The sequence below is a fragment of the Notolepis coatsorum genome (genome assembly GCF_963971535.1).
Source record: "Notolepis coatsorum genome assembly, chromosome: 2".
In the NCBI taxonomy this organism is placed as follows: domain Eukaryota; kingdom Metazoa; phylum Chordata; class Actinopteri; order Aulopiformes; family Paralepididae; genus Notolepis; species Notolepis coatsorum.
Window position 1 is genome coordinate 195156395 of NC_140166.1, and position 16326 is coordinate 195172720.

Below are 16326 nucleotides of genomic sequence, written 5' to 3' on the forward strand. Positions count from 1 at the left end.
AGGGGGGGGGGGGCACCCCCACGGTCGAAAAACGCGCGCTTAAGTGCCCTTTTGAGTGAAAGAAATTAGAGGATGTGCCCTATTGGTGCCCCCACGGTTGAAAAACGCGCGCTAAAGTGCCCTTTTGAGTGAAAGAAATTAGAGGATGTGCCCTATTGGTGCCCCCACGGTCGAAAAACGCGCGCTTAAGTGCCCTTTTGAGTGAAAGAAATTAGAGGATGTGCCCTATTGGTGCCCCCACGGTTGAAAAACGAGCGCTAAAGTGCCCTTTTGAGTGAAAGAAATTAGAGGATGTGCCCTATTGGTGCCCCCACGGTTGAAAAACGCGCGCTAAAGTGCCCTTTTGAGTGAAATAAATTAGAGGATGTGCCCTATTGGTGCCCCCACGGTTGAAAAATGCCCGCTAAAGTGCCCTTTTGAGTGAAAGAAATTAGACGATGTGCCCTATTGGTGCCCCCACGGTTGAAAAACGCGCACTTAAGTGCCCTTTTGAGTGAAAGAAATTAGAGGATGTGCCCTATTGGTGCCCCCACGGTTAAAAAATGCGCGCTAAAGTGCCCTTTTGAGTGGCGAAAAATTAGAAGGTGTGCCCTATTGGTGCTCTTCTAATGGTCTAAACTTGACCATGTGCCCCACGGTTAAATAATATCACGCAAAAGTGCCCTTTTGAGTGAAAGAAATTAGAGGACGTGCCCTATTGGTGCCCCTCTAATGGTTAAACGTGACCATGTGCCCCCACAGTTGAAAACATTGCGCTAAAATGCCCCTTTTGAGTGTTGAAAATGAGAGGACGTGCCCATTGGTGCCCTTCCAATGGTCTACACTTGACCATGTGCCCCGACGGTTAAATAATGTCACGCAAAAGTGCCCTTTTGAGTGGAGAAAATTAGAGGACATGCCCTATCGGTGCCCCTCTAATGGTTAAACGTGAACATTTATGCTAAATATGGGGTATGCTTGGGGATAACTATATATAAAACGTTATACACTGTTATCTTCATTTTAAGGGTAAATTGGTGTTGCGGCTCCAGATGAATTTGTGTTTGTGGGAGGGGGAATGGCTCTTTTGATAGTAAAGGTTGCTGACCCCTGCCCTAGAGCATGGCCCAGGGAGTGCTTAGTGTGGGGGGTTTTGTTTCACTTCAGGTGCATAAACAAATAAACAAACTTGAAACTTGCATCTGCACCTGCATCTGGGTCTCTGGGCAGAATAGTCAGCCAGGCTGGGGTCAAAGCCAGACACACACACACACGCACGCACACATGCATTAACCTGTTCATTTCTGCAACTAGGGTGGATGGTACTGTAGGGCTGGGCGATTCTTGCTCAAATGTGAATCACGATTTTTCTCTCTAAGAATTGAGATCACGATTCTCTCACACGATTCTTATTTTTTCAATAAACAGACAACATAACATATCAAAGTGCTTGACTTAAACTTAAACATAACATATATGAAAGTGCTTGACTTAAACTTAAAAGTCTATTGTAACATACAAAATAACTCAAGTCAGAATCGTCACAATTTAAAAAAGTTAACTTAACTTATTTTTATCTTTTTTAATAAAAAATATCTTCATCATTTAGAAATTAGATTGCATAGGTCTATGAATCGAGATCGTGATTTTATTTCGATTAATTGCCCAGCCCTAGTGGATGGCGTGACACTTTTATGCCACACGCTTAATAGTGATTTTTAAATATGGATTATTGTAACGTGAGTCAAAGATGTGATACTGAGATACTTTCCTGGCATATACATAAAATATAGCCAACACTATCCACAAACACACATGAAAAAAGGCTATTTGCAGAGAATTGCGACAAGGGTGACTGGAGGGTTAAGTTTTAGACACACCCCCTCTTGAATGTTCAGATGCCAGATGGCTGTAACCCTGCATCCTACTGCTGTGTGAGGTGGTAGGTAATACAGCAAGCTTTCTTTGAAGTTGCAAAGATTGAGTTTGTTTTACCAATTATGCATTACACTGCAAGTGTTTTTATTGATGGCAGTATGTTTTAGCCTAGGCTAGTGTAGGCTAGCTTTATTACTACTGTAGCTAGCTAACTAAACAGGTACCTTGCTTAGCTGATTATATGCTATAATGCTAACCTGTGTTCTCAATTTAGAAATAAAGTGTACACATTACTTTAGGATAGTTTGCACAAAATATAAAGTTCAGTGTGGATTGCTTTTTAAAGTTAATTTAAGAGTGGTAGTAAACTTAAAAGTGGGTTTAGCATTGGCCTATATTCTATGATTACAGAATGCCAAGGAGAGAGAGAAATCAGAAGAATGTTAAAAAGCATCTGAGAAATGCTGCGAGAGGCAGCTTCTCTTTGAAGAATTGGGTCCAAAGCAATAATAGTAAGGGAGGAGATAAGGATACAGGTAGCCTATGTATTTGTAAGTCCTCACTACTAGCTACATGTACAAGCTGCTTGTCTCACAGAGGCATAGTTTGGATTATAACTGAGAATCTGCTGCTAACATGGTCAATAATGCTTATTTTGGACAGAAACATTTGTCTTAAACATTTAAATTGACCAACCATAGACCGTTTTTATTCCAATCAAGGCAAGAAGGCTAGTGGTAGTGCTATATGAGATGAGAGAAGGAGAGTAAAGGACAGGAGGAGAGGAGAGGAGAGGACAGGGGGAGAGAAGGAGGGGACAGGAGGAGAGAAGGAGTGGACAGGAGGAGAGAAGGAGTGGACAGGAGGAGAGAAGGGGAGTACAGTAGGAGAGAAGGGGAGTAGTATAGGAGGAGAGAAGGGGAGTACAGGAGGAGAGTAGGGGAGTATAGGAGGAGAGAAGGGGAGTACAGGAGGAGAGAAGGGGAGTACAGTAGGAGAGAAGGTGAGTAGTATAGGAGGAGAGAAGGGAGTACAGGAGGAGAGTAGGGGAGTATAGGAGGAGAGAAGGGGAGTACAGGAGGAGAGTAGGGGAGTATAGGAGGAGAGAAGGGGAGTATAGGAGGAGAGAAGGGGAGTACAGGAGGAGAGTAGGGGAGTATAGGAGGAGAGAAGGGGAGTATAGGAGGAGAGAAGGGGAGTACAGGAGGAGAGTAGGGGAGTATAGGAGGAGAGAAGGGGAGTATAGGAGGAGAGAAGGGGAGTATAGGAGGATAGAAGGGGAGGAGAGGACAGGAGGAGAGAAGGAGTGGACAGGAGGAGAGAAGGGGAGTACAGTAGGAGAGAAGGGGAGTAGTATAGGAGGAGAGAAGGGGAGTACAGGAGGAGAGTAGGGGAGTATAGGAGGATAGAAGGGGAGTACAGGAGGAGAGAAGGAGTGGACAGGAGGAGAGTAGGGGAGTATAGGAGGAGAGAAGGGGAGTACAGTAGGAGAGAAGGGGAGTACATGAGGAGAGTAGGGGAGTATAGGAGGATAGAAGGGGAGGAGAGGACAGGAGGAGAGAATGAGAGGAGAGGGGGAATACAGGAGGAGAGGACATGAGGAGAGAAGGGGAGGAGAGAGAAAGGAAGAAGCTCAACGGCACTCGAATTAACTTTAACTGTTAAACTGTTTTATGAAATAAAAATGTTAAAGGTGTATTGTTCCCTGTGTGTTTTTATCATAGAGGTGTGGTTATACTATTAATCTGGATTGTCTATGTTACATGACGCATCATAGCTTTTTGCTTACTGATGGGGTCCCATGTTGTGCAGTAAGTGCCCTTTTTTTTATTTTCGCCCCTGCCCTTCAAACAGCCTGAGTCCGCCACTGCTCAGTGGTCCGTATTTCACACACACACACACACACACACACACACACACACACACACACACACACACACACACACACACACACACACACACACACACACACACACACACACACACACACACACACACACACACACACACACACACACACACACACACACACACACACACACACACACACACACACACACACACACACACACACACACATCTCCCACTGTCTGAAGGAACCAAACATACAAGAAGAAGAATCACACCCAACCTTTAAAAGGGCATCCTCTTATCATGTTTATCAGGTCCATCTAATTGTATCTGACTCCATATGTGAATATGGTGCAGAGATCCAATATCCAGATAGTAGGAGTGAGTAAGGTTTTAGCAGGTGAACCAGAGTTCAGGAACACAGGACGGGGGGGGGGTGTGTGTGTTGTGTGTGTGTGTGTGTGTGTGTGTGTGTGTGTGTGTGTGTGTGTGTGTGTGTGTGTGCGTGTGTGTGTGTGTGTGTGTGTGTGTGTGTGTGTGTGTGTGTGTGTGTGTGTTGCAACTTGTAGACTGATATTGAGTAGCCCAGCTCCCTAAGATGAAGTTATAAATGTCAGCTCACGGCTCATCTCTATTCCAACTGCGTCCAGCAGACATGTGTTCAGCTGCAGGCTGCCAATTACAACTCCCCTCTCCTCTCCTTCCCTCTCCCCTCCTTTCCTCTTCCTCTCCTCCTCTCACCTTCCTCTCCGCTCCTCCTCCCATTTCTTTCTTCTCCTCTCATTCCCTCTCTCCTCCTCTTTCTCCTTTCCTCTCTTTTCCTCTCCTCTAGTTTGGATACTCGACTCTCTCTCCTCCTCTACCCCTCTCTTTTCCTTGCTGTTCTTTTCTCTCTCTCTCTCTCTCCCCCCCCCCTCTCTCTCCCCATACAGTACATTCTCTCCATTCCGTAACTTCATATTCTCCCATGTCTTATAAACCCTTCATCATGGGTCTCTCTTCAGTGAGTCTCACTCTCTTTGATGTCTATATTCTACCCAGCGCCCTCTGCTCCTCTCCTACTCTTCAAGACACAATCTGTGACTGCAGTACAACCTCCCCCTGTTGAAACCCTGAGAGCATTATGTGAACAACACAATGTGAATGTACGTCAAAATGTAGAATACATTATGACTTGGATCTTTACTTTCTTCCTTCCTTCCCCTCCATCTGCCATCCCCTTTGTCCATCCGTTCATCTCTCCTGATTCCTCTGTTCTGCCACAGCAGTTCTTTCTGTATTTCTCTTTCTAATCATCATAATGGGCTCCTCTCCCCTGAAAGCAGCAGAGCTCGCATCCTCTTTGAGCGAACGCCGCTATACTGCAGAGTCACTTCCTTTTGTCCTCCTATGCGGCACTCAAAGTCGGGTCCACATATATTGAGGTCAGAATCAAAACCTTAATGTTTCTGCTCTGAATCTTAAGGGAATGTTTTCAAAGCACAAATGTCTTCAATCTTTCTTGAGCACCTCTTGTCCACCTGTGTCGTGTGTAGCCCCCCCCCCCCCCCCCCCCCCCCCCCCACCTTCACTTAGTTCAGTATGCATGAGTGAGCATGTACCACTATGGATGTGTGAGTGTGTGTGTACCTGCACATGTTTGTGCGTACAGAACATGCATGTCTGTTGTGTGTGTGTGTGTGTGTGTGTGTGTGTGTGTGTGTGTGTGTGTGTGTGTGTGTGTGTGTGTGTGCGTGTGTGTGTGTGTCAACTGTCAACTATTCTCGCTCCATAAGAACAGGAGCAAGCGCTATTCTTGCCAACTATGCAGTAACCCCCCGATCCCTTTGGCTCGGTCAGTCCATTCCTCAGGGCTCACATTAGCTTTGAGCGTGTTACTCCCCTGCATCTAAAACAGCAGTTTGAGTCAAGCCGCTGTGTATATAATACTGAGCCCATATTGATCCAGAAATAATAAAGTAGTTACTTTACTGTCTTCCAGGGTTTACAAACTGGGTCCAAAACAGGAAATCCTTCATCATTGTCTCATCATGAACAGCTGCAGGGATTATGTTGTTACTGCCGCATCTAATCAGTTCTCCACAGCACTGTTTTCCCTTCCTCTCTCTCTCTCTCTCTCTCTCTCTCTCTCTCTCTCTCTCTCTCTCTCTCTCTCTCTCTCTCTCTCTCTCTCTCTCTCTCTCTCTCTCTCTCTCTCTCTCTCTCTCTGCATTACATCACTGTGGAACAGATCGAACTTCCAAACTCCAGAGGAACAATACTGTACGTGAAACCTAAAAAGTTAGGCGAGTTACGTTGCACCACCTTGGGGGAGGTTACTGCCTAATATGGTCATTCAAAAGGTTATGTTATGTTTAAGTTATGTGTCGTACGTAAATGAGGCCACTGAATTAAACAGGTAGAATGAATGGCTGATGAGTGTATCACTCCTGTCCCGTAATTATGTTCTATTCCCAGAGGTAGAGACGGACTAGACGTATTCCAGGAACGGGCAGTGAAGTCATCCAGGAGGCATCGTCAGAGGCATGACTAGGTTAGCAGCGAGCGAGCGAGGCTGACACATCCATAGGCACACAGACCTGGCGCTGTGCCAGACACTCACTGACACTCCATCCATCCACGAGGCCTACAGCTGGGTCTGGCGCTGTGAACATGACACCGTGCTGGGGGTGATAGACCACTGCAGTTCAGCGTTACATTGAGCTCATGGAGAGAGAGCGGGGGGGGGGGGAGAAAATGAATGAATGTGGATGCGAGCCTTGACATTAAGTAGTTGTAGCTACGGCTGCGGGGGTGCTGGAGACATGATCCAATAGACTTTTATATGCCCGAGTCTCCTGAATACGGAGAGACCAGTCCCAAGTCGATCGGCACTTTCTCGGCCGAGTTATAATCACTTCTTCCGCACCGTGCAGAGAAAGTGCCGATCGACTTGGGATTGGTCTCTCCATGTTCAGGAGACTCAGGCATATAAAAGTATAATTTATACTGGGTAATGTAGGCAGATTGGGTACTGGGCTATAATAACTTGTGGCCTCATTATCTTTTTGCTGTTTGTCATTAGCTGGCCTTTTCCATAGAAATAAAATATGTAATTCAGTATAGTAGGTATATTATACAATAAGGACCTTAGACGTCAAGTCAAGTCAATACAAGTCAAGTCAAAATGTATTATTTGTAGGCTATAGTCTTCTAAAATCATGTTACATGTCTCGCTGGGATTCACAAGCCCACGATGGAACAACTCCTGACTTAGCCCCCATTGAAGATACAGGGAAAATGTCTCTATCAGAATAATAAACCATGTCAAAGTATCCACTAAAGGAAAGTTACCAGTTCAAACTGATCCCAACTCAGACCTATAGGGTATTAAGGCTACTGAGTATTGAGCCCCAAAGCTCAATATAATGGAAATGCTAAATCAACAGCATCTCCGGATCGTATCATCCATTCAGTCAAAGGATGGAGCCGAGACAGGAGCTCCACATGTACAGAGAGTCTGCAGAGATACTTCAAACATCCACACAACTGACAATTTCCTTAACGATGGCTTCAGTATTGACGCCAATGCAGGGGAGATGTGAGGTTAAGTAGGTCTGCTAGTTTGTGTGCGTGTGCAAGTGTGCATGTGCGTGTGCATGCTTGTGCGCGTGCGTGTGCGTGTGTGTGTGTGTGTGTGTGTGTGTGTGTGTGTGTGTGTTGTGTGTGTGTGTGTGACTGTGTATATTCTCTCCCACCCCATCACTTAAACAGCACTGTGTCTCAAGCTCTCCATTACCATGGAGGATAAAATACAGCTTCATACAGAATAGCAGATGAAGAGACCATTAGCTTAAGGGCCTACAGGCCTCATACAGCAGAGGAACACACACCAGAGAAACACACTCCAGATAAACACACACCAGAGGAACACACACCAACCTTCCTCTCAAGCTGAAAAAAAGTACTTATTTCTGTTCATCAAGCTTTCTTTCTTCTCAATCGTCAATCTCTCTCTCATTCAACTCCCTGACCATCAGCTTTAGCTAGCAAACACACTGATATGAGTTTATATTAAAAATGAAGTCACGCTGGGATGTAACATTTAACAATTTAAGATGTTGAGATTCCTTTTAACGGCTGGCATTTGCTGTCAAATAAATATATAACTGTGTTGACTGTGAAGCATATAAATATATGAATTAGAAAAAGCTGCTTTGAAACGATGCACACGGACAAATATCTGTGAGGCTATGATAGGAGATAGAGGCGCCGTCTGAAAGGCTTATAATGTACATACACAACTAAAGGCTTTGTACAGACACTACTTTGTGATAATGTTTCTGAATCTGAATAATCGCAGGCTAATTGCAGAGCTGTCTGAGTAAGATAATGACAACCTCTCCATCCTCTACCTCTACCCCCCCCCCCCCCCCCACACACACACACCTCTCACTCTCTTTCTCTTTCTTTCACTCTTTCTCTCCCTCTCTCTCTGTTTCTATTATAAAGCACTAGGCACTGACACACAGTGGAGACCGAGGGTCGACTGCTAGCATTTGCACTCAAGGTCACCTCTGCTTTGTGTCCATGAGCCAACACATGTTATTGAGCTTGTGCATTATGCTTCAACCCCCGCCCACCTTCCAAGCCCCCCAAGAAAGCAACACAACAACAGTGTTAGTCAACAGCAGCACCACAAATAACCCTGTGGTCAGTCCACGGTGGCTTTCTCACTGGCTCAGAGCTAGCTGAGGCCCCAACCCATGGTGTTACATGGGCTTGGAGGTGTACACTTACATACATACAGTACATTACATAATATGCTTAAAAATATGCTAATTGTGTGTGATTGGATAATAAGCATGTCCACCCCCCCCCCCCCCCCCCCAATATCCTTAAAGATCCAATGTTTTCCCCCCTCCATTTTACCCCTTTTGTCTGCACCTAGGTCTCAACTATTTATTACTACCGGCATGTGCCAAATAATTCACAAAAATCAATCAGACGTCAATCAAATCACCTCCCGACCCATCCCAAATCGTGTCCATTTCAATGGATCTTTAATGGTGGAAATACATAGAATACGCAGGTGGAAAAAATTGGAAACAGTATGTTGTGGCTGATGGTTGTTTAACACAGCAGGAGACGATATTTCCAATTTTAACAAGTAGGTAATTTATTTAGGAAAAGAAGTTTCAACAGCAGAGCTATGGATCGAGCAGAGGATCACCACAGCTTGAACAAAAACACTCTACCCCTCAATCCCTCTGCTTGTCCCCTAAATCCCCTCTCAGTCCTGCCCCCACATGACAGATATGATGACGTGTCATATCATGTCAGATATGACATGACGTACATTAAGATGACACGTAGATTTAACATCGGAGAGAGATAAAAACATTAAGAACATCGAAGAGAGATAAAGACATTAAGAAGAACATAGATTTAGATAAAAACATTAAGAACATCGAAGAGAGATAAACAAGATATGATGTACACACACGATATGATGTAAAACATTAAGAACATCGAAGAGAGAGTAAGATGTGTGTGTGTGTGTGTGTGTTTGTGTGTGTGTGTGTGTGTATGTGTGTGTGTGTCTGTGTGTGTGCGTCTGTGTACAGACGTGTGTGTATTGTATGTGTGTATTGTGTGTGTGTGTCTGTGTGTGTGTGCGTCTGTGTACAGACGTGTGTGTATTGTATGTGTGTATTGTGACACAGGGAATGTGTGTGTGTGTGTGTGTGTCGGTGTGTATGTCTGTACGACTGTGTGTGTCTGTGTGTGTGTGTGTGTGTGTCGAAGAGAGAGTGAGATGTGTGTGTGTGTGTGTGTTTGTGTGTGTGTGTCTGTGTGTGTGTGTGTCTGTGTGTCTGTGTGTGTGTGCTGTGTCTGTGTGTGTGTGCTGTGTATGTGTGAAAGAGAGAAAAGACACAAGATTAGAGCACACGATATGATGTACTGAAATGTCCATCTGCCTATCTTGAGGTTGTTTTAAGAACATCAGCCAGACTGTCGCCCTAGTGTCTTTGAGCCCTGCTAGTTGACCTATATTAAACTAGTCAAGACTAACCCCTTTCCTACCTCCACCCCCGTATACACATTTTCCACAACAAGTAGAACGCAACATCTCTCTGCCTCCGATGCTGAGGATTTTACACAAAAGTGTGTGTGTGAGAGTGAGAGAGAGAGATGGAGAGAGAGAGAGAGAAAGACAGGGAACGAGAGGGAGAAAGACAGAGCGATAGAGAGAGTGAGAGAATGTGTGTGTGTGTTGTGTGTGTGTGTGTGTGTGTGTGTGTGTGTGTGTGTGTGTGTGTGTGTGTGTGTGTGTGTGTGTGTGTGTGTGTGTCTTCTCACCTCTGTGAGTGCTGTAGAGGGCGGCGAAGGTGACGACGAAGAAGGTGGTGGAGTATTTCCCGGCGTTCGCCAGGTGAGGGAAGGCCCTCTTGGTGTCACGGTAACGCCTCAGGCACTGGACGAAGCGGAACCAGGCAGGCAGACACTGGATGATGGCGCGTACGCCGTACGAGTAGCTGTGGCATATGTACCCATCTGGGGGAGGCAACGAGACCGTGTTGAGGGTGGAGGTGTCTTTGATCAAATGACCACATAGGTGGACCCTATTTGTATCTCTTATACAGACAAATGGCTGTGTGGAAGCAGCTGTTAGTAGCTAGTAGGGATTAAGAGGCCATTGATCACTGATGAAGGATGGAGACCCCATGGCGATTGTGTACTTGCTGTGTTATATTCTCTTCTCTCGCAGTTTTTCCCCCCTCATTCATTTTCTCTGCCTCCTTTTCACGATCCACCCTCTCTTTCTCCCTCTCCCTTTCTTCCTCCTTCCTTCCTTCCTTCCCCCCTCCTTCCCTCGCCCCGCTCTCTCCCTCCCTAGCTCTGGATAGGTTACCGTTATGAAAGCCTCCTGGTGACTTCTGAGTGACCAAACATTTCTGTTCCATTAGCTCTCTGTTAATTGGTTGCGCAGACACAGAGGTGTTAATGTTTGATTGGTCGGGTCGAGGCGGGGGCGCTTCATTGCGCCGGGGAGAGCAACTAAAGCCTCATTCATATCATACATAATGACAGAGTAACAACTCGTAGCTCCTCCAGGCTCACTCTAGGCTTCAGCCTGTCACTTTCTTCGAACCCTTTCACTACCACTCTCCCAAAGGGTTAACCCTTTCACTGCGACACTACAGAAGGATAACCCTCTCACTGCCACAAGACAAATGGTTAACCCTTTCACTACCACACTACAGAAGTTTTTTTTTATTATTATTATCTCCCCCCCCCCCCTTCTTTTTTCCGATTTTTCTCCCATCCCACTGTTTAGTCGTTATGCCAATTCCCAACCCCCTTCCTGGTTGTTGCGCACTTTCCCCTACTGTTGGTCCGAGAGGCCGGAGACTGTCACATGCTTTCCTCCGACGCATGTGCAGCCAGCCGGCAGCCGGCCTGGCTGCGCAGATTCTCACTGGGAGAGTGTAACGTGTGGGAGGCCGCACTACCTCTCTCCAGATCCTACCTTCGCTGAGCAGGCGCCCCGACCGAACTGTAGGGGTCGCTGTCCACAACGCCCAGGACCCACCCACGGCTCCCCTCCCCCTAACTCAGCCAAACGAGTTAGTATAGCGATCAGCCCGAGCCAAGACAATGCTGACTCTCCGGGAGTCGAGACCGCAGCCTCTTGCATTGGTGACGAGCACAATCTCCGCTAAGCCACCTGACCGCCCTCCGCTACAGAAGGTTAACACTTTCACTACCACACTGTAGTGTGGTAGTGAAAGGGTTAACCTTCTGTAGTGTGGTAGTGAAAGGGTTAAAAGGCACGTGAGTGAAAGGGAGGTCAGGTCTTACCCTTGAAAGCGGGTAGCAGGCCTTTGGCGTCGCCCCACTGCAGCTCGAAGATGTAGAAGCAGATGAGGTACTCCAGGTCCATCAGAACGATCACCAGGGAGTTGAGCTGATCGGCCAGCCAGAAGTCTGCGAATTCCACCCGATGGAATGGTGCCGTCAACACGCGGAACTGGAGAAGGAAGAGAGAACGGAGAACACTTAGGAACTGGTTACAAGGGAGAACAGAGCACTTTGGAACTGGTTACAATAAAAAACAGAGTAGTTTGGAACTGGTTACAATCAAAAACAGAGTACTTTGGAACTGGTTACAATCAAAAACAGAGTACTTTGGAACTGGTTACAATCAAAAACAGAGTACTTTGGAACGATAGGTTATGTATATAACCTAGTTATATGAGTACTGGCTGAGCGTCCCGCTCTGAGCCATATCGAGATATACCTCATCTCCTGTACCTACTGTACTACATGAACGAAAACAAAGCACCCTTGCACTTGACCAGGCCCCGCCCCAGTGGCTTACTATAAGACACTGGGCGTGGTCACCACTCGCCCTTCCTCGGGAAAGAGTTTTCCATCAGGGAAAAACCCCCTCAAGGGACCTCAGGGCACGCTCAGAGCGGGACGCTCAGCCAGTACTCATATAACTTATCATATTGTTATATACTCGTACTGGCCAATCGCGTCCTGCTCTGAGCCATATCGAGATACCGACAAATGTACCCCCTGAGGACCCGCAAGCCCTACACCAGGGGGGAGGGGAGTCCCATCACCCCCTCTTCCTAGCGAAGAGGGGGCGGCAGTCAACTCCACCCAAGTGTGAAAAAGAGGGAACTAGAAACCTCTAAACGCACAGCACAGGCGGGACCACGTGTGACACAACACCTTATGGCCCACACCCACACATCCCTGCTAACCCACCGAAAGGCGGGAAGCAGGGGAGGTTCCAGACCTCAGAACCGCCTGGGAGACAGAACCCCCAGTCATGTCCATGAGGTAAAACCTTACGAAGGGACCCGGGGAGGACCATGAGGCCGCAGCACAGATGTCCTCCACCGAGGTCCCTCCTAACAGGGCGGCAGAGGACCACGGAATGAGCAGATGCCATCATACCGAGCAGGCGTATCACGGACAGCGCCGTAACCGTCCTAGGACGGAACCTCTCGAGCGTGTCGATAACATGCTCCGAGAGGGATGCCCACAGTACTCCACCCGTTGACTGGGAAGAGGAGTACTCTACTTCCAGTCTACAGTAAACCCCAGGCTGGTGAGGAATTCCACCACCTGCCTGGTATGAGACCTGACGATCCACCTTGACCGCCAAGGACCAGAACGTCGTCAGGGCAGAATACACTTCGTAACCTCTGACGACGCAGAGGCCCCAGTGCGGCCTCCACGCACTTGGTGAAGATGCGGGGAGCCAGAGAAAAGCCGAACGGCAGCCTCTGGTACTCATACGCTAAACCCTACAAAGGAAGCGTAGGTAAGCCCTAGGATGGAAGATCGGGGATGCGAATACGCATCCTACAGGTCTATGGAGGAGAACCAGGCCCCCACCTGACAGTGTTCAACAGGTAGGAGACGGTCCAAAATGCTGAACCTTCCCATGGGACAGGTCCAGCATGGGTCTGACACCCCCCCCCCCCCCCCCTCCCGATTTCTCGGGCACCAGAGAATACCGGGAGGAAAACGCCACGACGATGGCTTGCTTCGTCCACAGAGATTGGATCTCGTTGACCAGAGCTGTCACTGCTGGTGACCCTGACAATAGGGTCTGTACCAAACCTGAAAACGGGTGGGGTTGTGTAAATACAAGTCCCCGCCTCAGCGTTCTCTCCATCCACTTCGACATATGGCACTGCTGAAGCCATATGTGATGATACTCCCAGAGCGCACCCGCCGCCATTTGGCGCTGGTCCGCAAGGAACTGTAGATAGGCGGCCCGGTCCCTCCCGCTGTGCGTAGCCAACTCTGAACCCGCCAACCGTGCGGGCAGGGCGTTCCGTGGAATCAGGACAACGGTCCCTGATACAACCCACGAGGCAATCGCACCCAAGGGGGGGCCCCGACAGAAAGGGCCGGTTTGATACGGGGGAAGCTGACATCATACTAGGTGACAAAAGCTCCCCCACTGAACACCCCTCCAGAACATGCTGAGGAGTTGTTCTGCAGCTGGACATGCAAGGTGTGAGGCCCCCATGGGTTCCTACACACCGTAGCCCTGCAGTGATATTACTACCACCCAAATCACGCACGCCTGCGAGACCACTGCCAATCTTTCAGGAGTGGAGGCACCAACGTGATACCCGGCCTGGCGAAGGCGAGGTCGGGGAAGCCTGCACTGTTTGCCTCAAAAAGGTCTCGAGCCCCCCTGCTGACAACACTTGTAGTTGACAGACGTAACACCAGGCTCAACCAAACACAGCTTATGGTGTGGGAGCCACTTGACAGCACAACATTCTCACGGACAGACCCAGGCTCAGCCATCAACTGGGTGTCAGCCTCTGTCCCCATGAGAAGCGAAACGTGGGGCCGCATGCGCTTCATTGAAGGCCCGCGGCCCGCAGCCAAAGGAAACAAATCAGAGCCCCTTTTCCGCTGGTGTTGGGGGAGGGAGTGATCGGAGAGCGGGATGCACACGGCAGGACGGCGACGGTTTCTCATCCAATGTGGCCGATCCCTTGGCCGATCCCTTGGCCGCCAAGGCTGTCAGCCTTGTGGACACCTGTTGACTCAACGCCCAGGGTACCTCCGGCGGGGGAAACATGGCCGCCGGTTGAGGGCCTCGCCACAGCCGCTGGCAAGACCGTGCTCTCACCTCTGGCTGCGCGGCGTGAGGCGGTGTGGGGCCTAGGACCAATACCGCCCGCGCTCCAGCGGAAGACCAAAGATCCTCTGCGGAGAGGGGAGCCCTGAGGAGGGAACAATTATTTTTAACTTCTCACCCCCTCAAAGGGAGACCCCTCCCTGCGGTTATAGCTTGCGGCTAGGTCAAAGCTAATAACGTCAAAAACCTCGCGCGATGTTTCGACGTCGGCTGGCCCTCATGGCCCCCGCCACCAGACACCATTTTTGACAAAAAAAACAGCAATTCGAACAAAGTCACTAATCGCTGCTAATTCTATACCGTGGCGGTATAGGCTTTAACAGCCCGCCACCCACCGGGCCGAATCACCTCATGACGGCCGAGCGGGGCACTGTTTCAACATACCAGAGGCAAAGGACTGATGCCACCTGCTTCATAAACAACTCACAAAGCAAGCAACCAGCAACCTCCACTGTGGTGTGCACCCATGAAGGGGTTAATGAATAAATGAACTAAAACACCACCAACACACTGTAGAATGGGGCTAGCCCATACACACAACTTTAAGGGGATGCGGACCAGAGAAAACCAGTCGCGCATACCATTCATAATAAAAGCACACCAGCCCTAGACCTCAGCCCATTCACCCATGAAAAAGGTAAACAAAACCGCAGCAATACTCATAACAGTAGACACTGATTGACCGTCAGCATGAATGGTTAAGAGGAGGGAAGACCTTGTATAAAGACATCCCTCAGCGGGGAACCAAAAACAGAAACAGTACCCAGCATATAGCATAGCGTTAGCCGCGCGCTCCAGGATACCCGGGAAAACAACAACGTTTACCCAGATATCCTGCCCCTTGCGCCAATACACAACTCGGTTGTCTCCCGGGACAACTCGAGCAACATCACCAACGCCAGCATTGTTATGCCTAGTGGCGCAGATCCTACCTGAGTGCGAGTAAGCTCGATAGCTACACATCGCACATCGTCCCTCTGTCTGCTGTCAACAAGACGAGGAAACCCCAGTACAGTCCCGACGCGGAGATGCATCGAGATGCATCCAGCTGCAGGACCGCAGGACCCATACGAGCGCCGTCGGAACATGCTGAGAAGATTCCAGGGGCTGGCAAATCTCCGGCATTGTTCAATTTCTCTCTGCAGATCATAAACGCTAGTTACACAGGGTGCAAAGCAACCGCCATGATGGAAAACGAAAAAGAGGAAGGGCGAGTGGTGACCACGCCCGGTGTCTTATAGTAAGCCACTGGAGCGGGCCTGGTCAAGTGCAAGGGTGCTTTGTTTTCGTTCATGTAATACAGTAGGTACAGGAGATGAGGTATATCTCAATATGGCTCAGAGCGGGACGCGATTGGCCAGTACGAGTATATAACATTTACATTTACATTTAGTCATTTAGCTGACGCTTTTATCCAAAGCGACTTACAAGTTCTGTGCGACAAGACAGCAAGAAGGGTATAACTCTATCAGCTGAGTAACAATGTTCATCAAAGTGTTGCGTGTTACAGTGTAGGTTAGTTTATTTAGGACAAGTGCATGACATTAAGGTTAGTCGGGGTTCGATTTTTTTTTTTTTTTTTTCATTCATATAACTGGTTACAAGGGAGAACAGAGCACTTTGGAACTGGTTACAACGTAGGGCTGTCTTAAATACTTCGAAGCTTCGTTCGATGACACAAGCTTCAAACATAATAAAAAAAAATCGAAGTAAAAAAAATAAAATAAATAAAATGTTTTATTTTTTTTTATATTTTTTTTATTTTATTTTTTGCCTCCAAAATCTTGCGCCTCTATTCCAATGAAACGAAAGTAAGCGGCGCCTTCCCGCCTCCATTCCAATGAAACGAAAGTAAGCGGCGCCTCGACTCCACCTCTCTACAACAAGCACGTGGAGATTATCTGTGTTGAAAACAACAAGGACATGTGCAGTCGACGAAGAAGCGAAGC

At 48.0% G+C, this 16326-nt stretch overlaps 1 protein-coding gene across 1 annotated transcript in view; it reads right to left on the bottom strand.

The window, feature by feature from the left end:
• Positions 1-16326, bottom strand: part of xpr1a (xenotropic and polytropic retrovirus receptor 1a) — a gene marked incomplete at its 5' end in the record, with an annotated part of 47186 nt that overhangs the window by 14655 nt on the left and 16205 nt on the right. Inside the window, 2 exons of the mRNA XM_084308449.1 lie at positions 10051-10245; positions 11554-11722. Of these exons, the coding sequence (XP_084164575.1) occupies positions 10051-10245; positions 11554-11722 (364 nt within the window). The remainder of the gene's footprint in view (positions 1-10050; positions 10246-11553; positions 11723-16326) is intronic.